Genomic DNA, 23528 nt, shown 5'->3' on the forward strand with positions numbered 1-23528 from the left:
CTCTTTTACCAATTCAGAAAAACCACTTTGAGTACTCAAATGGTGAATATGGAGCAAAGAAGTTCAAAAATAACAAGTACTTAAAGGTAAAACTTAAATTCTGTTTCCATGTCTTCAAAACCACATGCTGGATTATACTGTGTCCTAGCCAGTTGGACCTAACTGTTAAAGGGAAATGATCTCTTCACACTGGTTCAAGGTGGTGTTTGAAAGTCTTCCCTAGTGAAAGTCAAAGAGGTCCAAGGGGAAATGCACCCATAAAATACTTAGTTGGGTGTGGGGTGATTCCTTGTTTTTGTCTTGTACCATGAACAGTAAGGCCAGGTCATGCCACCCTTCCTGCTGCTGCCGAGATTGCTCCCCTGCTGGACTGCCCCAGTTTGACTTCCCCAGTCAGAATGGGAGGGATATGGTTGTTTGTAGTAACCTTCCTGTCCGTTGCAGAACTGACCATGAGGTTCGTTCTTCCATGTTTTTAACAGGATTCAGGAGCCTATCTGTCATTCACATTTCCTCTCTCTTTGCTTCAGGTTACTTTTTCCCCAAATACTGCATTTTGCTACTATAAAATAAACTGTGGGTGTAGGGAAGAATGCTTTTCCCGCAGTTTCTTTGAACAAGCTACATAGGACCACGGTTCTGAGGAATGGATAAAGCTTCCCTGTTCTCTGAGTATCTGATCACCTAAATGCAATCTTTAAAATTTAGATGAGATACCAACAGTGTGATCGGCATGGCATTCAGTATTTGTCATTCTGAACTGCATTGTGTATGCTGCTTTGTAGTATACCCAGACGAAATCCTCAGTCTTTGCATGGATTATTTTTGACATGATGCTAATACCCTTTTGGAAAGGGCAGAGAAGGGTCCCCTAGAGCTTTTCTTTCTTTTTTTTTTTCTTTCCCCCACCCTTTTCTCCCCTCAGACCCGCAAGCTGGATACTGTAGCATTAGTACGAAGGAGAGGGGATTGGCACAAGAGGTTCAGTATTATTTCTTTGGAAAGGAATCGTTACTCAGTGCCAGCAGCTTGCATATAGCTGCTTTACTGCGAGTTGGGAGCCTAGGAAACCATTTCTGCCTCAGGGAATGATGAAGACTCCCTACTGTCCAGAGTCCTCAACTCTTTCTTTCTTTCTTTTTTTTTTTTTTAATCACTTTCCTCCCAGCTTCTGATAAATACTTAGCTGCTTATCTATTTATACCGAAATGCATGAAGATTTAGCTTAAATGTGAACTCTTGGTGGTGGAGGGTAGGAGTACACTGTGTTATGGCTGGAATCTTTCCTGCAAACTAGACAGGTGTCCAGGACACAGTTCAGGTGTCCTGAGCCTGAAGAACTCATGTCTAGCAAAGAGCTCCTGCCTATAAATGTCTTTTTTTTTTTTTTTTTTTTTTTTTTTTTTTTTTTCCTTGTATTAAATGACAGAAGATGGAACGAGAGCCTTCCTCCTTTGTCCTGCTCACTGTCGGGAACAAGACTCAGAAAAGCAAGGTGAGGCTGTTTGACTCTTTGTCTTTCCTTAAATACTTTCAATTTTATAGGCAACTATTTCCAAGGCCCCCTTGGGAAGGGACAGGACCAGCAGAGGTGACATGCAGCACTGTAGCTGTGGTGACAGTTGCAGAGGCCAGCCTGTTATCTGAGGTGTGGAAGCACCACGTTGCTGAACCTGTGCGCAAGTTTTAGTGGCCGTCTCCCCAGCCCATTGGCTGGGCAGGTGTGTATTTCTGTGCTCAAGGTTACCAGGCTGTGAGCATTGTAGAGTGAAAACTGATAGGTCTGCAGACTGTCTCCTGCCTTCCCAGAGCAGTGTGGCATTTGTGTCAAACTGGCATCTATTCCCTCATCGGAGAGTCTCCTGGCCTCCGCGTTTCACAGAAGCCATACTCTTTTAATCTAGACAAAATGTATCTGGATCTCCTCCTGTTCACTTTCAGTTTATCATTACTTAATGTTTATTCCCACCTGATAAATGTGAGGAAGTATTGAGTACTCCCCTCCTGGTAGCTGCTATATTTATTGCAGCGTAGCTAGACGTGGATGGGCACTAGACAACTAGGAGCAGATTCTGCTGCCTGCGCCCAAGCATGCAGGATGGGTGGATCCACACTGAAACTCACTTATTTTTCCTTGTTTTCTCTACCTTCTCCAGCCAGAAATTGGATTCTGCGTGAATTTCTACCCTCTTTGGCTTTTTTCCATGCCATATCTCCTACCTCTCACAAGCTAGGTCTGACTTCCAGCCTTCCCCGGGTGCTTTTCCCCTTGCTGCCAGTGCTGCAGCCTGGCAGAGAGGCAGCTGCTTGAGGGAGCAGGAGCTGCCACTGCCCCACTCCGGGCGCCTGCGGGCTGGAAGCAGCATGCCCACTCCCTGCTAGGAGCGGTGGGGAGCGCTGCCCAGCTGCGGCTGGGGAGTGCTCTGATGCAGGCAACACTGATCTGGTCAGGGCCAGCCATGGCTCACTTCAGCGTTTCCATGCCTTGCAGAACTTGTTCTGATTTTGCTGGAGACTTGGCTTCTGCACACATCTTACTGGGAAATTTTACTCTCTTCATATGGCTGGGATGTAGCATCACTTGAATAAAACAGGAGGGTTGCTGTGGCCCTCTCCAGAGATCAGTGTCGTGGCGTTGTTTGCTCCTCACAGAATTGCTAACATGCATGCCACAATCTTCTTGTTGCAGACCTGCAATTTCAACAAAGATCCCACGTGGGGCCAGGCTTTCACCTTCTTCGTCCACAGTGCTCATTCCCAGTCACTGCACATTGAGGTGAGAGAAAAGCCTTTCCGTGGAAGACTGAATGTACATTTGTAGGAAGAAACCTCCTTTATAGTGGCTGTGATCTCAGTGTTTTGTCATTTGGGTGCTTTTGTTGGGGCCCATGTTTGGAATGATGCTGCTAAAAAGGTGAAAGAAGCATCTGTTGTTGCACAGGCAATTCTGTGTTAGATGATGCTGGTACCTACCTTTGTTCTAGGGATCCTGTAGTGCTTAATATCTTGGTACAAAGCACGGGGTGTTTCTGGCTGCAAATGAGGCTTTGGACAGGCATGAATGCTGCAAAGCCCTGAATGTTTTGCTGTCAGAAATCAGAACTTTCATAATCTTCAACCAGAGTCCTATCTCCTTACCCTAGTATCTTGCCTCCTTATCCTCATGCCTCCTGTGTCTGACTGTCACACATTACAGTCAAAGCCAGGTCTGTGGCTGTTCACTGGGCTATGGAAGTGGATTTGAACTTCACAGGTGTACTGAGGCTAGAAAGGCTAAAAAAAATGTTGTGACCATTAAAACCTCACAAAAGTTTAGACCAGTTGTCATCCTAGCTGCATCTGGAGTTGAAGATGTTTTCTCCAGAGCAAATAAGGAAACTCAAGCAGATTTCAGGGTCTAGTTTTTCTGTTAAAGGAGATACTTTTCTGCATAGTTAGTGTTTTTGTTTTTTTGGTTTTTTTTAACTCCAAACACAATAATATGTTACACTTGTAAAATGTTGATGCAACCTATTGAAGTAAATAAGCTAATTTTGCTCTGTTTGAAGTACTTGCCTGCTTTACTGTTCTCCCAGTGGTATGCTTACTAGTTTGCCATCTAATAAAAAAAAATTCTTCTTCCTAGGTAAAAGACAAGGATCGGGATAGCATCCTGGGAACTTCAGTGGTGTGTCTCTCCCATTTACTTAAGGACCCAAACATGACTCTGGATCAGAGATTTCAGTTGGATCATTCCAGTTCAGACAGCTTCATTAAGATGAAACTTGTGTTGCGGGTAAGTTGTTTTCCATATTCACTTTGCTTCTCCAGTGGAAGTTCCCTAATTCTAGCCAGGAAAAAAAAAAGATGAAAGGTGGAAGAGCAGAAATGCAGTTTTGCTTCATAGGTGAAGAGTGAAAGTGTGAAAAGAACCTCAGCTGAAGTGAATAATGCACGGTGGAGCTGACAGCTGTCCCCTGAAGCTTCCTAAAGCTTAGTGCAGTGTCACTGTTGAAACTCCTCTGATGACAGTAAAGAGTGGAACTGAGCTGGGGGCAATCTAAGCTGCAAAGCAGTGAGAGACAGTAGCACTTTGGAAGTGCTTTCTCACAGTGCTGTGAATCAGTGTTTAGGTACTGTTACATACATGCTCAGTAGTAAAGGAAAGGGAACATCATAGCTCATTCCTCTTTCATCTCTAACAGCAGTTTCCTGCTGTCTGAAACCAGTAGTGTTGTGGTGAAATTTCAGCCTAGTTGGTAATGCTGAAACCAACACTTCGGTAACAGCACTCATTTCTCTACCTTGTGATTTTTAGGCCTTGAGTATTGAGGAACCTGATCCACAAAGAGTCAAGACAGGTGTCAATGCCTCAAAACAAGGTCCTGTACGTGTCACGGAGAAGGGTGGGAACCCGCACAAGTATGTCCCTCCACCAAAGCCAGAAGTTTCAAAAGAACCTCCTGTGAGCAAAGACTCTGCAGCACTTGAATCTGTGCCAAAAAAGGACAACGGTGAAGACATGAACACAAATGACAGTACAGCAGAGCCTGTAGCAAGCAAAACTATTGCTGGCCTTAATGAGACGGAGAGCGAGCAAAATCCAGAGCATCGACTGTCGACAACACTGCAAACCAGAGCAGCAGTAGTGCCCACACTGCCAGTCATACAGGAATTAAGGCTTGCACCCAGCGTTGCTTCGCTGGGTTCTCTGCCTTCTTCTTGCTTTGACTTAAGTAGCAGCAATCTGGACCTTCATAAGTAGGTGGTTCTTCCAGCTGAACTGTTCTTCTCTTGAGAAGGTTTAGGTTTTATGGGCGACTGTTGCATTCAGTTGAATTCAAGGCTGCTAAGTCACTTGGAGTCTGAGGTCTCAAATTACCTTAGAGAGAACTGGCATAAGTATTCCAGTCAACAACAAAGTAAATTACTGGGTTGCTGTCAGATCAGGCATTTTCTTCTCTGGCTGTCCTAAGAGGTGCTGCGTCTGTTGGCCTTGTATTAATTAATAGGCTTTCACGCAGATTATCTTGGGTCCCATAACCCAAGTTCCCTTTAAATACGCGGGTGTGAATTTCCACTAATGAAAAAACCTAAACTCATGATAAACATATCTGGCTGCTTTATAAATTTTAGATGCTCTATTTCACTGCATTACAAGAATCTCAAAACTTGCTGAATGAACAAAGCTTTCCCAGATAGGTGCAGTTGTGTCTGTCCTTTGACAGTGAGAAGTGTGAGGATGCAGATAAAGCCTGCTCTATCAAGGAGGATGGAAATCCTGATCTGTCTTCAGGATGCAGAACTGAGCTAGTAGCAATCTTAATGAACAGAAGTAGCAAAAAAGGTTTGTCTCAATTAAGAGAGCATCAAACCAGGCATCAATGTGAATACTGAATCCAGGTTCAGCTGTTCAGTTCAGTACTTCTACACTGGCAAATTCTCTAGCTCTGAACAGGGGCTCATTTATAAACCCTTAACTTCTGTTAGACGATGCATGGGTTTTGAAAACCACTTTAATAACATGCAGAGTGAGGTACCAGAAGGTTCAGTGTGTCTATACGAACATCCTTGAAGGAGTTGTGTAGCATGTGCTAATCTGTGCTTTGCTGCTGCATCAACAGCAGGCCAACTAGGTGTTCCTACAGACATTTGGAACGCAGGACTGAGGGCAGGCCTCTGTACAGGTGTGCTGAACACTGCTGGTGCCAGCAGGAGTGCCGTCTCTGAAGGCTTTGTGGTTCAGCTGCTTTCTACAAAGCAAACTTTAAGATGCTAGAATGAGGAATAGTCCTCTGAAAGTTAGTTTTAGTTGAAAATGCATCACCAGCTTCTGAAGCTCGTGCTCTGTTCTGTGCTGTTAGGACTGAGCTTGTTTTCTTAAAACAGCTGTGTTCAGGAGCTTTGACTGTCTAACTGTCTTACAGTGGGACCGAAATGCCTCTGGGAGAGATTCAGCTCACAGTGCGATACGCTTCCATACGGCAGAGTCTCGTTGTGCTGGTAAATGGCTGCAGGTAACGCTGACAACTGCTTTGCATCTATCTGTAAAGCAGAGAATGGCTCTACGTGCTTGTCATGCGTTCAGCAGAGCCGAACCAGAACTGCATGCAGTGTAAGCTGCCCAGCTGGGGGGTCTTTGCACTGCCTGACTTCAGTCTGTGCAGCCTCACTAGGCTCAGGCTGGTAGAAACCACTGCAAGCGGCCAGCGAGTAGGGCTCACTGTGCCACGCTAACTTTCAGCCATCCAAAAATTGCTCTGAACACCATCAACAACTGATGCGTGGCTTGGGATGTCCACAGGAGATACAAGTGTCACGTCAGGGACTGACACCTACAGCTGAATGTAAATGTTAATTTAAGTACCTCTGTAAGTGGCACACTTTCAATAATGAAAGTTCTGTGAAACTCCACAGCCTTAAAGTTACTTTTTGCTTACATTCCAACTCCCAAGACAAACATGTTTTGCTCATGAAGGGTGGGTCTGGTTCTAAGTGACAACACATTAGAAGTCACATAGTGAAAGAATCTGTCTAGTTTGTCAACACTTTCTTTTAACAGAAACTTAGTACCGTCTTCTAGTCGTGGAATAGATCCCTATGTTCGTATATACCTGCTTCCAGATAGAAGATGGACAAGCAGAAAGAAGACTTCAGTTAAGAAAAAAACTCTGAACCCCCAGTATGATGAAAAGTAAGAAAATATTAATTATGATTGCTACTGAAATAGTTACAATCTGTGCTTAATGAAAGGACTGACACAAGGTATGCAGCTGGTGTGCCTGAAGGATTGTATCATGCAAACTTTTGCCAGTCTTCTGAAAAAATGGCACTTGAGCTGTGATCTCTGTGCGAGTAGTTAGGGCTGGCTTCTCCCTGCATACAATATTGTTCCTCCCTCCTTGGAAGCACACACCTCCTCACCCTCTTCCCTGATTCTAGGAGATGAAGGGTGCTGCTTGCTTCTTGGCACAGACATTCCCTTTCCCATGTTTAACCCAGCCACTGCAGCATGAATCTTTCCCTTTCAGTACCTAACAAAACCTACTTCTCTGTTCATGCTGCCGCTTTACCTGTTGCATATTCTCACGTCTTGCCAAAAGCCAGAGGCAAAAATATAAAGCCCTCTGAGACTGGGCCCTTCTTCACACGGGCGGATGGATGTTCTCGAGACCCAGTGGAAGCAGGTTAAAGTGCAGCCACCTCTTTGCTGACTGTTACCACGTCCACAGCTTTGCCAGTAAAGTGGAGTGTGTTTGGTGTAAAGCCAATCACAGTACTAATGCAGAACTATTTTGAAAGGTGTTTTTTTTATCTTCTTGTTTAGCTAGATGAAGAAACATGTGTGAAAATATGTGAATATTGGGTAAATCATTTTTTTCCAATGTTTGGTCTTTTCTGTAGATTTTAGGAAAGATGGAAATGGAGAAAAGACTTTAAATCCATCCTGTATTAACATTTAAAACTCTAGTCACTATCTAGAGCTGTGAATTTTGCTGCTGTCTATTCTCATGAAGTGTACACAGCTAGCACTTTTTAGGAGCAAAATCTCTTTCCCCTCACCCCCACTATTGCCAGATCCTGTACATCCTCAAGTAAGTATAGTATGTTAAGCAATACTAAGCTCCAAAACACATTACCTGTCTTACAACTCTGACTTAAGGAAAAACTATTTAGGTGAGCAGAACCAAAAAGATTTAGCGTGGACAAAACTGACTTTGTATTAGATGATGTGTGCCAGTCATGAGTCAGTCATTAAGAATGTAATTGCCACAGGTTTCTTCCTTTGTTGTCTCTTCATGTGGTACAATCCTGCTCTGTAAACTTGGGGGTTTGTTCTGCTATTTCCTCTGAGTAATAGATGTTGCATGGAAAACATGCTCGTCTTCCATGAAGGGAAAAACTGTTGGTAAATAGCATCTCATCATGGATGTGTGTTTTCCTTCAACCACCTGGCATGGTGAACAGTCTGATCACCAACAGAACGTCATGCTGTTTTATGAGGCCTGGAAGAAATTTCTTATAATGTTAATAAAATCCAACTATTAAATTGGTTTTTCTGTTCCGTGGAGAATAGGCTTTGTTCACATGTGGATTAAAGTCAGTCCTCCACACCAGTTCTTTACCCTATTAAAACATGCTGTGCTGGGGCAACAATGTTCTCAAGGTTTTTAACAGTAAAGCCTTTTCAAACTTTGGGTGTGATTCATTTGTGCTGTAAAGGTCATTCTATAAAGCTGTGTTCCTTCTCTGTTAAAAATACTGTATTCTGGCCTCTGATGCTTATAGACTTGAGAGTTAATTTAGGGTTGTGACTTAAGTCTCTCCTCTCAAAATTTCACTTTTAGGTTTGAATTTTTTGAATCTTTGGAAGATGTTAAGAAAAGGACGTTAGACATTGCAGTGAAAAACAGCAGGCCGTTCATTTCACAGGAAAGAAGGGAACTGGGGAAAGTAAGTTAAATAAGTTATATTGCTGCCAAGGCAACTGAACAGTTTGAGAGATTCTTCTCATCTTAAACTGCAATTCTAATAACTAAGTCTGAATAATAGAACTTCAATCTGAGAGCAACTTTTTTCTGCCGCATTCTCATCCTAAATCGAGCTATATCCCTATGGAAGCTTGAGTGGTCTCATGTGATTGATAAGCCACACTATTTCATTGGAAAGGAATATTCCTGAAATTAAAAATATGCTTCTTGGGATCCTCCACTGCCCATTTGGGCAACCTCTCTAGTGCAAACATGAAGCCAAGAATGACCTGTGATAAAAATCTTGAATTTTCCAGCAACACTAATTTTTTTATGAACAGCTTTGATTATGTAAAAAGTAATCTTCCCTCATTTCTTTCATGATGGAAGAATTCCTAAGTAGTGCTATTAAGAAGCTGAGCTTCAGTGATGAGATTGGCCCACCTTTTGGAAACGCACAAAGCTCCTCTCCCTGGAACCTCAGCTGCAGCCCTAGAATTTAAGTGCAACTGACTGGAAGGATGCAAACTTTGCTAATAACTTGTACAATTAATAGTAAAATAAAACTTGCTTTTTAAAGGTGCGGATTGACTTGTCACAGGAAGACTTAATCAAAGGTTTTGCACAATGGTAAGTTTGTTTCACCTTCATACTTTCAAACTGCTAAATGCTTTGCTCTGAATTTGTGTTGGAGTGATGGTAAATGGTTGTGTAATTTGGTGAGCAAGGAGAATATTTTTGCATGCAAACACAGGACTAACTTGAAGTAATGTGGTAGTTTTATCAAATCTTTACGTCAATCTGGTTACTACTGCAGTATCTGCCCTCTGAAAATGAGTTTTAATAAGAGGCTTACCTGGCAATTATTCTTGGTCTTTACCATATCTTATTTTAAGTTACAATTAAAGCCAGTGGGAAATACAAGTAAAAGGATTATGTTTATTAAACATTGTTTGTTACAAATTGTAATGTGTAGCAAGATCTCAACTAAATTACTATTCTGGTCAGCAGTGTATATAAATATGGTACAACTATAATTATAAAGCATTTATAAAAGCTATTATGATAAGCTATTCATGGGTTTGCTTGCATGTTTGTTGTGGTTCAGGCTTCAAAACCTTAAGTATTGGTCTGAGGCAAAAAATAGGAACCTGTTTTTTTGGATTCCCCCCCCCCCTTAAGTCTGTAGTTAATGGCTTGTAGCTTTTCCTTCTCCTTCAATGAAGGAGCCCAAGGAATGCAGTGCAGGTACTGGTCAGCAAGACAGGAAAACCAATTCCCTGTGGCCTGACTTGAGCCTGTGTCTTACGTAGGCATATAGCAATTATGAGAGTAGGATAAAAATGACTCATTCAAAGTTCCTGGTAAAGAACTGAAGTTTGAGTCCATCTTTGAACTCTCCCTCCCCTCACTGCCTATGAAGCACAAGCAGTAAAGCAGCTAAGTCTCCTCCTCAGTTGTGCCAGTTAAAATTATTAAAAGCCTGTAACTGTTGTAATTACTTGCTGTATCTGTCTTGCAGGTATGAGCTGACAAGAAGTAGATGCAAGAAAAGCTGATTTCTTCTCATATGCATAAATTACTAATTTGTAAACTTTATAAAAAATGTACATATCTTTTGTAATTAATGCATTTTGAACAGTCACTGCAAACTTGGAGCAGTCTCCTGTTCAGGACATGTATATTTAAAAGATGCTACTTAGTGATTAGTTCTTATTTAAGTAATAAGTCTAAATAGCAATAGTCACTTTTGCTGTTTCTGGCATATTTTCCCCAAAGAACCCTTAAGAAGTATGAAAACTTTCTTAAGCAAGCCTTGCACCTGAAGTTATTTTAGATTTGGTCAGCTACATGTCATTGCTCTGCTTGGGCAGTTTTAGTTTCCCAGGATTTTATGTTGTTTTAACAACATTTGAAAGCACTGCACCTGTGAAAGAACAGATTTTTGAACAGCATCCTTCACCTCTGAGGCTTCAGAAGTGTTCAAAGAAACTGTTTAATGGCTGTTAGTTTTGAGAAACTATGAAATTAGTATCTTAAATTGTGGCTGCAGGTATGTATATAATGAGCTTCCAGAAAGCAGGGAGATTAGTTTACCAAGATGTTATTGAGGTTTAGTTTGTCATGCCTTAACATGTTCTGTTCTTTGTTACAGTACACTTCAAAATTGATAGTAAAGCATTCTGCCTGAGGAACAGCAGAGTTTTGTAAACTAAGCTTAATAATGTTGGAGTAGAATACACTGAAATATTTTTGGAAGCTCAGTGTACCTGTTTCTGTACAATAAACTTTTAAATGTCTTGCTTAAGAAACTTGATCTGTGCCTTTCTAAGACCGACCTTCAGAAGGAGACCATGAATACTAAAGCCATGCTAGGTAGAAATCCATGAACTACCACCTGAAGTGAGTTTCAAATATTTTCAGATGGGATTACCTTAATTAGTCTGTCTTAATCCAAAACCAGAAATACTCACTGACAACCACTTTGCAGCACAAATTCGGAAGCATGAAATCAGGTAAGTAACTGAGGAGAGGAGAGGGTCACTAACTCAAATCTCAAAGTTATCTAAAGATGTAAATGGCATTTTGAAGTAGACTCTCCAGAAAACCAAGACATTGTCAAATGATGGAAGCGTTGGGACGAGGGCAGTTAGCAAGCATGAGACAAAGGTGCTTTGTGTACCATTCAATATGCATAGGGGTTATATATAACCATCTTCTGGCTTTATGTTGAGTTTGTTTTCCTAGACCAATATCAGCATGTAGCAGTTCTCTCTAGAACTTAAGAGACCAGTTATCTGTGGTAATAAGAAATCTTTCTTAAACTGACTGTGAAATAATTAAGAGAAATAAAAGAATGCAGTGGCAAAGTCAAGCTTTTATTTAGGTCAAAATATTGTGAAACTGTCCTTTAGGGTCACAAATGTTAGAGGTAGCTGTATGTAATTTGCATGGTACATTCATAGGTAAAATAGTTCTTGTTAGGGCAGATAAAACATGCTTAACTAGCTACCAATTTCAATTTTTTCACAGTAGGTAAAATATCATCCAGGTTACTGATTTCTGAAACAAAACAAAAAGCAAAGTAGTAAAATGTAATGTAGAATGTCTTCAACTTCACCAAAATTATAGCTTAAATGTTCAGAAATACAACTGATGAGCCAGAAGTACCATAGGGAATAGTCTCCTCAAACATATTAGTGCTTTCAGAAAAATCTGCACTTAAGCTATCTTATGTGATGAGTAATATGATTGAACAGCAATCCACTTTTCAGTGAAAAACTTGTATTTTGCTCACTTGCTGTGGAAAGATAGAAGAGTGAGGCTAAATTTTGTAGCACTTTTCCCCACATCTTCCTTGTGTTTTAGATATAGAGAGTTGCACATCAGGGGTAAACAAAACACTTGTTAGCTATTTAAAGTTTGAAGAGGAGGAAATTGTGGCCTGAAGGCAATTAACATTGTTACAGATATGACTTACCTAGCAGACAGAGCAAATCCTGAACAAGAGCTTGAAATGGTGGAAAGAAGCATTCATGTTCTTCTAGCTTATTGATTATGCTGAAATGTATAAGTAAGACTGTCAGATCAAAGATGCAAAGGCAGGTCATCTCCTTGGCTGCTGTACCATACTATGTCATAAGTTTCTGAAAACAATACTACTAAGTAGTGTGCAACTCCAGCTATGCCAAACATGCATTCTTGAGTTGTGAAACCTGCAGCCAACAACTGTTAATTGGCAAAGGACTATCGGTGTTGAAAATTTCACTGCTTCTGTACTATATACATCCTTCCTCTCCACCTCACCTTGTGTCATGGAATTTCTGGACTAGAACATTAGTCTATGTATGCTAAATATACCACTTGGGGGTGGCTGATGCAAGTGCTTCAGACTAGATGGCAAAGAATCTCTTACCAGCAACTATTCTCTAGTTAGAGCTGCAAAGCAGTGGACAAAGGCTGAGGGAGATGGTACTGTTACCTTAGCACGTGTTAGACTTATTGCCTACAACTATTTTTTTTTGTACTCTTGCATAGCAAATTCTGAACATAAGCTCCTACAGCCTGCTACCAAGGATATGAGTATTTTCATCTGTTGAAGAAGAAAGCAGGATTTACCCAGTTCCCAAGCTATTTGTAGGGAGTATGAGGCATATGTTCTCACAACAACTAATAGAATTTTAATATTACACTTGAAACCTTGCAACACTTTCTCCTTCACATCCACATGTAGTATTTGTTGTGTCTCCTTACGAAAAAAACATCTTTAATAGGTTTATTTTATCACACTATCCAGGAAAGCTGAAAAGGTGTTTTGGAGCCTTCTCGCCTTACTTTCAACTGGATAAAGCTGCTAAGGAGAAAAATTATTCAAGGATAATACTGTTATAGCTTTCTAACTTTGTAGCAGATAACAAAAATCACTTTCAGTATCTGCCTTAGCCAGTTACTAACTTGATATTTAAGGAGTTCTCACCAGTGGAACCACCCCAAATACCTGTGGATGTCTTGGGTCCCTAGAAGCTGCTGCACCTGCTCAGTCACATTTTCATTGATTATGTCACACAGTTTCCCAACAGTATCTACTACTACAGTGGGTGGAGCAGAGTTGTCTGTGGAGAAGAAAAAAAAAAAACAAAAAAAAACCACAACCATGACTAGTAACAGGAAAATACTTTAGACATAATTCAGTTCTTGCCAGTACCTAGGTTTCATTTAGCTTTCACAAATCTAAGCATACAAGTTCCTTCCTTCACAGAAAACAAAGTACACTTAGAAATAAATTAACGTTACTGGAAGCGGAGGATTGCTCATGTATCCCTTAGCAACTGAAACACTTGTCAGAGGTGTGTTTTTTCATATCAGAGATGGTACTAAAAAGTGCATTCTATGATGTCAATGGAAAAAAAAGCCAACTAAAACTATATTAAGTTCCTGTAATGCAGTATAAGCATGGTATATGGTGTAGGCCAACAAGGAACCTGCTCTGTAAGTATTTGGTTACTAGCGAGAACTCTGCTTCAGTATTGATTTTTACCTGCTTTGGCTACTCTGATCAAAGGACCAGGTCCCTTGTGCTCTCCTCCATCAATCGCAGAGGGACTATTTTTAAAGGAAGTAGCCTCTGATCTCCCTGCCTGTGTGTTTAAGACATGACGCCTTCCCTCATATCCTGTTCTGGCAACAGGCAGTAAATCTGCTTCCTCCTTTGAATAAGGCTCAAAAGGAGACCTTGACATTCCAGGAGCCTTGCCCTATGGAGCAGCCAAGTCTTTAAACCCATGAGTTCAGGGAAGACTAGCAGCCACTGTTCTGTAAAAGTACCAAACTGGAAGAGAGGGGGTACCTGGAAGGAACTAAGTAGATCTCTAAGTACTGGTGCTTAATTTTTGACTCATTTTAACTTCTTTTTTTTCCCCAAAGTTTAGCAGAATAAGAAGTTTGAGAACTGGACATGCTTACACTTGAATGAATTACTGAGGAGAAACCTACAGCACTGGTTGAGCTATTTATCTAAATAACAACTGTTCCAAATGAAAATACATATATGTAATGTATCTTCTTAAACTTGTTATCTTTGAAATAGAAAGATGGTTGAGGAGAAATGCAAATCAAGTCATCAACTGGGAAACAAAGCTGTGTGAAGTAAGAGATATTTCAATATGATGTTATTCCTTTCTTCTGCCACCTTGGAATTCTTCAGCAACTGCTGAACACAACAGACAAGCTTCTTAATATTATATTTTTCCTATTTAAACTTCATTTGAAAACAACATTTTTATCTTTGCAGTCAAGAATATACCTACTTTACTAATTTCACATCACCTCAATGTATTTTCTATAGAGATCAGCCTTTCACTTAGCTTCTTATTCCTACGGAAAGAGTCTGAATGAGTGCTAGGTGGCACGTCTTTACCTAGTTCCAGAAGCTCATGGAGATTTCTCATAGCATTGGTCATTTCTCCAAGTTTTGTGTAAACCTCGTTCATTCGTGGATAAACACCATTCAGAGAACTCACATCAAACAACTTCTGGAAGTGAGAGACGATTGCATGCAGTGTTTGTAAGGACGGTGTTTGGCTGCTCTGTAGCAAGTAGAAATAATCTGTCAAAGTTCCTGCTTTAACAAAGCAAAAATTCTTTTACACTATGAAACATTCTTAAAACTAGCCTACCAAGAAAAGCAGGTGTAACTTCCCTTTTTAAATTAAGGCATTTCAAATATTGTTACATCTAAAGATACATTGTAAAGAGGGTTTTCAGATACAAGTTTCCAGTAAACCAAAAAATATTCTTTTGAAAGCTTTAATTTCTGTTGCTTGGTAAGCATGTTTATGTATTCTTAATGCTGACTGAGCAAGACAGAACAGAATGGTACCTGAGAGACTAGAGGGCAATGCAAATTCATCGTTGGTCAAATGACTGATTAAAGTAGAGTCTTCACCAAGGTGAGTTTATCTTTCATATTAAAATAGCTTTTGACTATTGAATATCTTCAAGCAGCTATTTCTGCAACCCCACGAGGCTTTCAAATGCACAAATTTAACCAACGTGTGAAGAACACATTTAAGCATTTCAGAATAACTTTTGATTATAGACCCTTGGTAAGAATTACCTTTTCCTTATTTTCCATTTCTTCTAAAATTGCATCTACTATGAACTGAAGCTCTTCAACTCGTACAGCTTCTCTGTTATCCTGGGGATTTGTCACGTGCCAGGGCACCAATTCCAGAGACAGTTTTCTCAAGGACCTATGCAAATCCTTTTAAGAGGGAGGGGGGACACAACTGTTATTAAAGTAACTACTTAAGGTTGTTTTTATTATAGAATCAGATAGATTTTCTGTTTCGCATATGCAAAAGCAATACAACATTACAGACAGTAAAGTTTTAGTTGTCATGGATTTAAACAGAAAACCTTGCTTACATTGATTGTTTTTAAAGAAAAAAAGCACTAATTTCAGAAAACAAAAGTACTTTGTATATTATTGCTTCAGTAAATATTGGACGAGTTGGTCACAGAGTTTGTTTTTAAACAAAATTACTTGTATTTAAATCAAAAAGTTAAGGTTCTGGCAAGACAAAAGGAAGGGAGAGAACACATCATTAGTGATGTATAAAGCACATAGGCTCCAAAGCTTACACGTATTGTTAGGGACTCAGCCAGTAAACAAACATTCCTTGTGTCTATTGGCTAAGTATTTATCAGGCCTGCAGGCACACTGCACATTTTTCACTTACTATGTTTTAAAGTCATATACAGATGGATAGCAGGTAACACCAGGTCAGAAAACAAAACCTACACAAACACACACACACACACACAGAGTAATTTTTAAAAAGAATATAAAGGACAATAACATATTACCTTTACAGCCATGAGCTGATCTGCCCACATTTCTATAGTAGGAAGAAGGTGCTCAAATCCACATTCCTGTCCATTCTCTTTGATATAATTGTGGACTGGCCCTTTATTGTGCTTATATATTAGCGGAGGAGCTCTTGGACTTCTTATAACAGAATCAATACTGGACAAAACCTTCAACACCAAATAAATCACCTTGTTGTTCAAAAATCTAGAACATCTTGTAATAAAATCACATAACAGCACAGCCATAATTTAGTCTAAATATTAAATCATAAATAGTTCCAATGTTATCGTTGAATTTTACAAATGCATTCAAAGCGTAATAGATTCAAGGATTTAAAAACATCAGCTAGAAGAAATACAAAAATAATGCAAATATACTTTCCCTTCAGAAGTATTTAAAATGTATCCCTTCATGACACTGTCACTTATATAGCCTACATGTTGCTAATCTATTATATTTGCTTTTTTATTCAAAGAAAAATAAAACCCACTATCTCCTCAGGCATTTTTAAAACCATAACAAAAGGATATGCTCTGCACAGGACCTTGAACAGACACCATGTCCTGGAAAGACTTCCACCAAAATCGCTGATGTGATGTTTGCCAAACTAGTCTCTGCTTTCTTGCTATATTTTAAGGTAGTTTACACTAAAAATAATTAAGAATAAGCCTACATTCACTGCCAAATTCAAAACATTTCCCATTTTGTGTAGAGGACTTTATATGAACCCTTGGACTCAAAATAGCATGCTTCAGTTTGCCTAGTTAAACAAGTCTCATTAGTTGTATGACATTATGAGAGTGCTCGATGCATGCAATAAAGATGAAATCTGCATACCTGTAAGTATTGCTGGCAAACTGCCTGCAACTGATCTTCTCCTGCAGTGCCCTCAGATTCTTTCTTTTCTTTTATTCTTTCTCCAGTGCTACTCCCTGAAGATCTACATACAAACACATAGAGTAAGTTAAACAAGTGCCCTCAGCAGGAGATGCTACTTTCAACTTGATTAGAGAACCATATACGTAACACACACACTTGCACCTACAAAGTAAAAATCTCCATTTTATGATGCCTGCCAATACAATTCCATCAAACTGAACTGTTTGAAAAATATAATACCTAATGTAAATATCATAAATAACATAGCTCAAGTTTCCTGGTTGATGTTAATCCAGACTGCCTATTAATTTAGAATAAGCCACACCAGACATACAGCTACTGGTGGTTCTACAATGGTCAGAGTTGAAATCCAGAATTTTATTTGAAAGGGTCAAATTTCATGCTGTCAATCACACAGACATTTGGATGTTTTTATAACACTGAGTGCTCACATTCTTTACCTACTGCTGCTTGAACATCTCTCCCAACTTACTATATAAAGCTCACTACCCTTCTTGTTACGTTTGAGACAACTGTTGGTCTAAAATTTACCATCTAGATCATATGCACTACATGAGAAAAGAGACCACTCAAATATAGTCAATATAAAATGAAAAAAAAAAATCAAGCATTTTTAAAGTTTAAGTGATATCCTTTTCAGGATATGTACTATGCTATAAATTACTTAGTATTCAGTATACACACACACAAATGATCAAGTCAAATTACAGATAGAAGGTATCTTTTATCAATATTAGAGCTCTACTAACTTGAATGCACTTAGCAATGTTGCAGAAAAAACTCACCAAGTAAATGTCTAAGGATAGGATGGATATAACCTCAGTAAATGAAACATTTTGCTAACTCCAGTATTTAAGAATAAATGACTAAGAGAAATAACTATCATTTATAATCAACAATGCAAGCAATAACTTTCTTTGTAGCTTGTGGAAGTAGCAAACATCACATTTTGGTCCCATCTATATTGCCTATGATAGCATTCAAATCAAATCCAAAAAGACAAAATCAAATAGAAAAAGATACTGCTGTGTACTCCTTCCCATTTGGGCACCAGGTCAATCGCTTCGGATTCACAAGGTATCTTTGGAGAGACCAGTAGCATTTGCTGCCCGTAAACCAGGAATGATAAGGTACATGCTTTAAAAGCCACTATCCACATTACAGGTCGTTAAGTATCTTTGCTTTTACAAGTTCAAATGATTCATGAAAGTTACTGAAGAAACATAGTTACTGGATAGTTTTCTTTAAAGTTTTTTCTAGTTTCTTCACTTGGTGCTTGTAAAGTTTTAATTCCTGTGCAGTTGGCCTGTTGGAAAGGGAAAGTACCATATTATATGTCTGGTATTTGAAGACATCGATATAACTCATTCAAGCAGAACAGTAGAGAGCTTTGACAGTGCTGCAACATCATTCTGGAGATAAAGTTCTGCAGCATTTCTGTGTAACAACAGCTCTAATGCATATATTTGACACCATCAAAAAAAAAAAAAAGTAGAAGAAAGAAGAAAGAAAAAGAAACACCCTGCTGAATCAGGCTGTTTTCTTACTAAAAAGGTCTGAATCTATACCTGGTCCCGCAATTTTAAGTGGAAATCATGCTTAGCAGTAATGCTACTAGTATAAAGACCAAGTTTTTGTAAGCATGCTGGGACAGTCAGCTCATCAAGAACTCAGGCTCTACCTGCATGCACTTCTACTGCTCTAGCTTTAAGTATCAACACAACTGTCAGAGACAAGCCACAGTAAAATAACCACTTAACAGTCACTATTAATAGTGTAGGGAGTGAAAGTTGATTGTTCCTGCTGTATCCTACTTTTATTAATTGCTTTTAAAGGCAGATTATGTATTACACTTTTACAACTGCCGGTGTTTTTGGTTTTTTTTCTTTGAAAGCAAAGTCTACTGAAGTACCTTTAAAAAAGGATGATATTTATCCTGTCTCACCTTATTTCCAAATCTTTCTTGAGATTTGTATTTTCAAGCAAAAGCTGCTCATTCCTGGCTTTTGTTTCAACAAGTTGATTCTGGAAAGACTGCAACATAGACTGTATTATTTCTTTTTTTCCCCACTCATTCCATAATCAAACTTGAGCACTTCGAAGTATGTATGTTTAGAGAAACTTCCATTTGCTTATTATACCAAGTCAGCCTGGATGACGTTACAGTAACCATCAAAAGCATGCTGCACTAGATCACAGGTGGAGACCTGTGATTAGAGAGGTCTGTTCAGTCTTCAGCAAAAAAATTTCTCAGCACTGAATCTGCATAACGACAGTGAACCCTGCATGAAAAGCTTACAAACTAAGAAAAAAAATTACCTATTTCTGTGTGGCTTTTCAAGGCTTATTTAGAGATCTACGCTGATTTATTCTTAGCAATACCGTACCGTGAGTAGTGCTCTATAATTAGGAGAAACATCTAGATTTAAGGATTCTTCTCCGCTTTCTACTTCTGTCTGTACATGATCTTCATCTTTTTTGTATTGCCTATTGGGAAAAATGAATTATTTTACCTTACTGTAATTCAGTTACCTCAAAGAACTACGTTGTTTTAGTTAGCAGTTATGTTTCATAACAAAGTGTCAATAAATTGCAAAATAAACAGAATAATAATTCTGCCCGAAGAGCCACTGCTCTTCTCAATTATTTCTGGGAAGCTGTTTCATATACTAATCGAGTATACTTATACCTCCAAAGAAACTCCAGTACAAGCAAGGTTCCATTTCAGTTTTCAAGATAATTATCTCAAATTATGGGAATGACTCAGGGATCTGCTGAGTTGCTTTGTACCATGTAGGCACCATGACAAAGCTCAAAAGCTGGTATTTCCTTTGTTTAGGGAGAGCAGTCAGCCGAGCACAGCCGGTATAATAACTGCTTATGAACAACTGCAAAAGGACAGCGGAAAAAATACATATATATTACAGCTCAAGTACCTAAATACTCTCAACTTCCTAGCTGTACTGGCCTCCTGACAGACCAGCTGCTTAGACTGACTGACAGCTATTCCCAGGATGAATCCAAACTTATAAGACCATTACAGTTCTTTTCTGTTTCTTACAAATTAGTGACTTCTGGAACACAAAATACACAACATTTACCATTATAGGCTTCATACAAGAACAATCATGAACAGTTATCACTATCTCCAGGAAATGCCTGTTACCTTCCTTTCCAGAAGGAAATCCATGGCAATGTTCCTGTTTATCTGAATGGGAGCACACTACAGAACTTTGAACAGCAGGACCATGAGGCATTATCAAAGGTTAGAATTAAAGATTACACCTACCTTAGCTCCTTTTTCATTTGATTGATTTGAGATTCATAATGATCAATTAGACAAAGAAACCTGAAGAGAAGAAAAATGATATACTGAGTTTCTAATATTCTCAAAAAATCATGCCTTGAAGATATTGTAGCAAATCCATATGTGCAGGACAGCTTTACACAACTGCACTGTTTCACTAGTGATTGCATCAAATAGTAGTTCTCTCTCACATTGAACACACACAGTCACAGCCTTCCAAAGCAGAAAAGCATAGACGTTAATTCTGCACCAGACTTAAAGTGGCAAAATTATTCGGGAGACAAAAACTAAACCTTCCTGATAGCCTCCCCACCTTGTAGCGCTGTTTACTCAGCAAGGCTGGCAGCCTAGCACCGCTCACAAGTTCTAGACTGCAGAGACCACTAAGGGAGATAAAAGAGCGCAGATTCCACATAGCCTAAGAATATCTGACTGGAAAAGAAATTAAAAGTGTTTTCAAGGTATGCGGCTACAAAAACTAAAGCCACAAAACAACTGAACAACAAGGAAACTACCCTTACACTTGGGACACAGAGATTTTCTGCTTTGGAGCTATATGTGAGAAAATGCAGTGAACCAAATCCAGTGATCTCATTTAGTGAGGGCAGAGTAAGAAAAAGTCAGGCTGCATAGTCACTTTGAAAATTGTTCCAGGTTAACATCACCAGTCAAAAATGGCAGATCCAGCCACACCAACACAGTTAAGCAAGGGGTGAGAATTGGCAAAGCTCTGATTTACAGTGTAAGTATGGAGACCTTATCGTAAGAGGTATAGAGTACTTGCAAAACCTTCACGACAGTAACTGCAAAGCTTTACAGTAAGCCTGCAGTTAGCACCTGCAAATACTACTTTTTAAAACTGAAAGATTTCTGTTGTTTCTTTAACATTCACATTTAAAAAATTAAAATCCCAGAATGAGATCACCCTAGCAGACGCTGGAGTTCCAGACTAAACAGAGTATCATTCTCTTTTCTCTGCTGACACCTAGTGTACAGTGGATGTAATTTTTGCTTTTCTTCAAAGACTTAAGCAGCTCACTTTCAGTATACAAGAAAAGTTTATTGAACTAATGTACTCTACAAGGATTCATACTTCAACTGGCACTCCTAAGGCACTCATTTTTTAAAAAATCAAAATATTGAATTGTTATTTTAGAATGTGTTTCCTCCTTTAATGTTACACTCATCAGTATAACAGTGGAAGAAAAATGCTTACTGCTGATCCAGAAGAGACTTGGGTGCTCTTTTGCAAAATTGGCAAAACATTTTGTTTTGAGTGGCGACACGCTGTTGCTCCTCCATTCCAACCTTGTACAGCTCCCTCTTCAAATGGGCAATAGTCTCTTCCTGTTGTTGCAACTTTTCCTGTTGCTGTCGATATTTTGCCTGTGAACAGGTAACAGGAGTATTTGGAAATTATTTTAACAAACAAGCTGCAGACAACATTGTACTTGCCCAAGTAGGCAGCTGCTCACAAGGAAGCTTAGTAGTTGTTCACTAGCCATACTGAAGAGACAGTGAAAGAGGGACACATATATTTTTCTAATTTATCATTACAAAATTCTGTGTGGCTTGAAAAATCTTAGCTATAAACATTGTAATAGCTTTAAGACAAAAGACTTGTATTTATTTTGACCAGTGTCATTATTTTTAGAGCTTTTAAATAAAAATCAAAAGTTTGAGTTCTCAAACAGGTTTACCAGAATTACCTGTGAAACCCGTTGATCCTTTTGAAGTTCTTTGACTTGATTCTGTTGCTGACAAACCTTAGCTATCGTCTCATCTTCCAGCTGACAAATTTTGGATTTAATGTTCTTTACCACATTTTCCAAATCATTAGCCCGTTGTTCTTGTCGAGATGCCCGACCTCGTTCCTGACGTACCTCATCTCTGATCAAAACAAAAATTGATCCTCAATTTAGAATAAACTTATTTCACAAATACAATGAAGGAGGCACAGGGCTGACAGATGTTATTTATTAATACTCATTAATGGCCCATGGTAGCAGGTATGGGAAATATTTTGCTATGGGAAGAAGCAGCAGATGAAATGACAGAACAGCCCAAAAGGAACCACGCCAACATTGTCTGTCACATTTCACAGAAACCCCACAAAAACGGTCTTGGGCCTCATGTGTGACATGAGCTCCACCTGGCAGAGAACAGACACCAAGAATACTTTTGGTTTGCGTTAGTACTAAGTCTTACCTAAGCTGACGATTAGCCTCCATAAGCCCACGCATCATTTTCTGATGTCGGTCTGTATCTTCCACCAGTGTTTTTAAGGCAACTCTTATCCCCAGAGAAGACTGATTGTCAAAGACAATCATATCTGGAGATATTTAAAATGAACAAAGTCATAATGAAAGCCTTGCGGTAACTGGAGAAGACTGCATCTCTGCTAGCATTTGGAAATGACAGCTTTAAGGAGGGTTTATGAACTTCGGCTTGTATTTTCAAATACAGAAACTTGTAAAAATAGCATGTCCTTACCTGATAAATTTCTGCCGTTTCCTGGGGCAGCAAAGCTCACAGGTTTCAACCCATGACGCATTAATAGTTTGTTTAAGTCTTCCCATTCTGCTTTCTCCTGCTGCAGTTGGGAGAACAAGAACAGACGGGAATCTGAATGCTGAAGATCAACTTACAGTCTGCTGTATCTTCTAGCTGCGTACACAGCGGAAGATATCAAATGCCCCCAAATAAAAGAACAACACAGCAAGCCACAATTGCTACAGGTGACTTTAAAAGACTTTTCAGTACGATCTGCAAAAAATATTAGGAAAAATACAGTGAAAAAATATACACAATATCTCATTTTCCTGACAGATATTTTTGCACTTTGAGAGAGAAGCACTTTTGAAAATGATTTTTAAAAAAATACTATCTTTCTTAAAAAAAAAGGGGGGGGGGAAGGCACTCATCTAACTTTACTATTTTAGGGCATCCTGCAGAGAGCTGGTCCAGGCAGTGGGGCATGGTCCCCTCCTGTCCTGGGGCTCCAGCACAGGTGAAGCCTCAGAGGATCTGAATAACAGGCTGTGGGCAGCTCTTTTTATGTACATATATAAATTATGCATTATATATTATAATATACATTATATATTATATACTATGATATATATTATACATTATATATAAAAATATGCATTTTTAAACTTCAAATAATAAGCAGCATCAACTAGACGAACAAACGACTCGGTTTCTGTACGATACCTCTGTCATAGTGAGGGATTTCTGTTCAAACGTGCGGACAGAGCAGCCCGGGCCCTGATCGGAAGCTGCCTAGAGATGAACGTTAAAAGGAGGGGGGAGAAGGGAAAAAAAAAAGGAGGGGGAAGGAAAAGGGCAAGCTACAGGCACCCGGTAGACGGCGGCCGCCCGGCGCCGCCGCCGCTGCCAGCCCGGGGAGGGGAGCAGCGGCCCCCGCGCCTCAGGCGCCGGCCCGCGATGGCGGCGCTGCGGTGTGTAAGGGAGGGGCGGGCGGGAAGCCCGCGCC

At 39.5% G+C, this 23528-nt stretch overlaps 2 protein-coding genes across 4 annotated transcripts in view; one reads left to right on the forward strand and one right to left on the reverse strand.

The window, feature by feature from the left end:
• Window positions 1–10009, forward strand: part of ESYT3 (extended synaptotagmin 3) — a 33849-nt gene extending 23840 nt beyond the window's left edge. Inside the window, exons 14-23 of the mRNA XM_062578839.1 lie at window positions 18–86; window positions 1430–1495; window positions 2690–2776; window positions 3626–3775; window positions 4298–4740; window positions 5907–5996; window positions 6542–6673; window positions 8328–8433; window positions 9031–9080; window positions 9973–10009. Coding sequence (XP_062434823.1) covers window positions 18–86; window positions 1430–1495; window positions 2690–2776; window positions 3626–3775; window positions 4298–4740; window positions 5907–5996; window positions 6542–6673; window positions 8328–8433; window positions 9031–9080; window positions 9973–10009 — 1230 coding nt within the window. The remainder of the gene's footprint in view (window positions 1–17; window positions 87–1429; window positions 1496–2689; window positions 2777–3625; window positions 3776–4297; window positions 4741–5906; window positions 5997–6541; window positions 6674–8327; window positions 8434–9030; window positions 9081–9972) is intronic.
• A 1299-nt stretch (window positions 10010–11308) lies between these two features.
• CEP70 (centrosomal protein 70) lies at window positions 11309–23500 on the reverse strand. 3 transcript variants are annotated; one of them, XM_062579125.1, is made up of 16 exons: window positions 23246–23500; window positions 22523–22622; window positions 22238–22361; window positions 21739–21919; window positions 21246–21415; window positions 20012–20071; window positions 19110–19209; window positions 18668–18756; window positions 17954–18028; window positions 16660–16762; window positions 15819–15989; window positions 15067–15213; window positions 14368–14482; window positions 12949–13063; window positions 11932–12011; window positions 11309–11513 (listed from the first exon to the last, which is right to left on the reverse strand). In XM_062579125.1, exons 1-16 carry the CDS (start codon window positions 23252–23254, stop codon window positions 11452–11454), a joined length of 1701 nt encoding a protein of 566 aa, XP_062435109.1. In that variant the 5' UTR covers window positions 23255–23500; the 3' UTR covers window positions 11309–11451. The 3 variants fall into 3 exon arrangements, with proteins under 3 accessions (XP_062435109.1, XP_062435108.1, XP_062435110.1); XM_062579124.1 differs by having other exon boundaries at window positions 14368–14536; XM_062579126.1 differs by lacking the exon at window positions 22238–22361 and having other exon boundaries at window positions 14368–14536; window positions 23246–23499.
• Between the last annotated feature and the right edge of the window lie 28 nt (window positions 23501–23528).

The sequence above is a fragment of the Rhea pennata genome, chromosome 6 (genome assembly GCF_028389875.1).
Source record: "Rhea pennata isolate bPtePen1 chromosome 6, bPtePen1.pri, whole genome shotgun sequence".
In the NCBI taxonomy this organism is placed as follows: domain Eukaryota; kingdom Metazoa; phylum Chordata; class Aves; order Rheiformes; family Rheidae; genus Rhea; species Rhea pennata.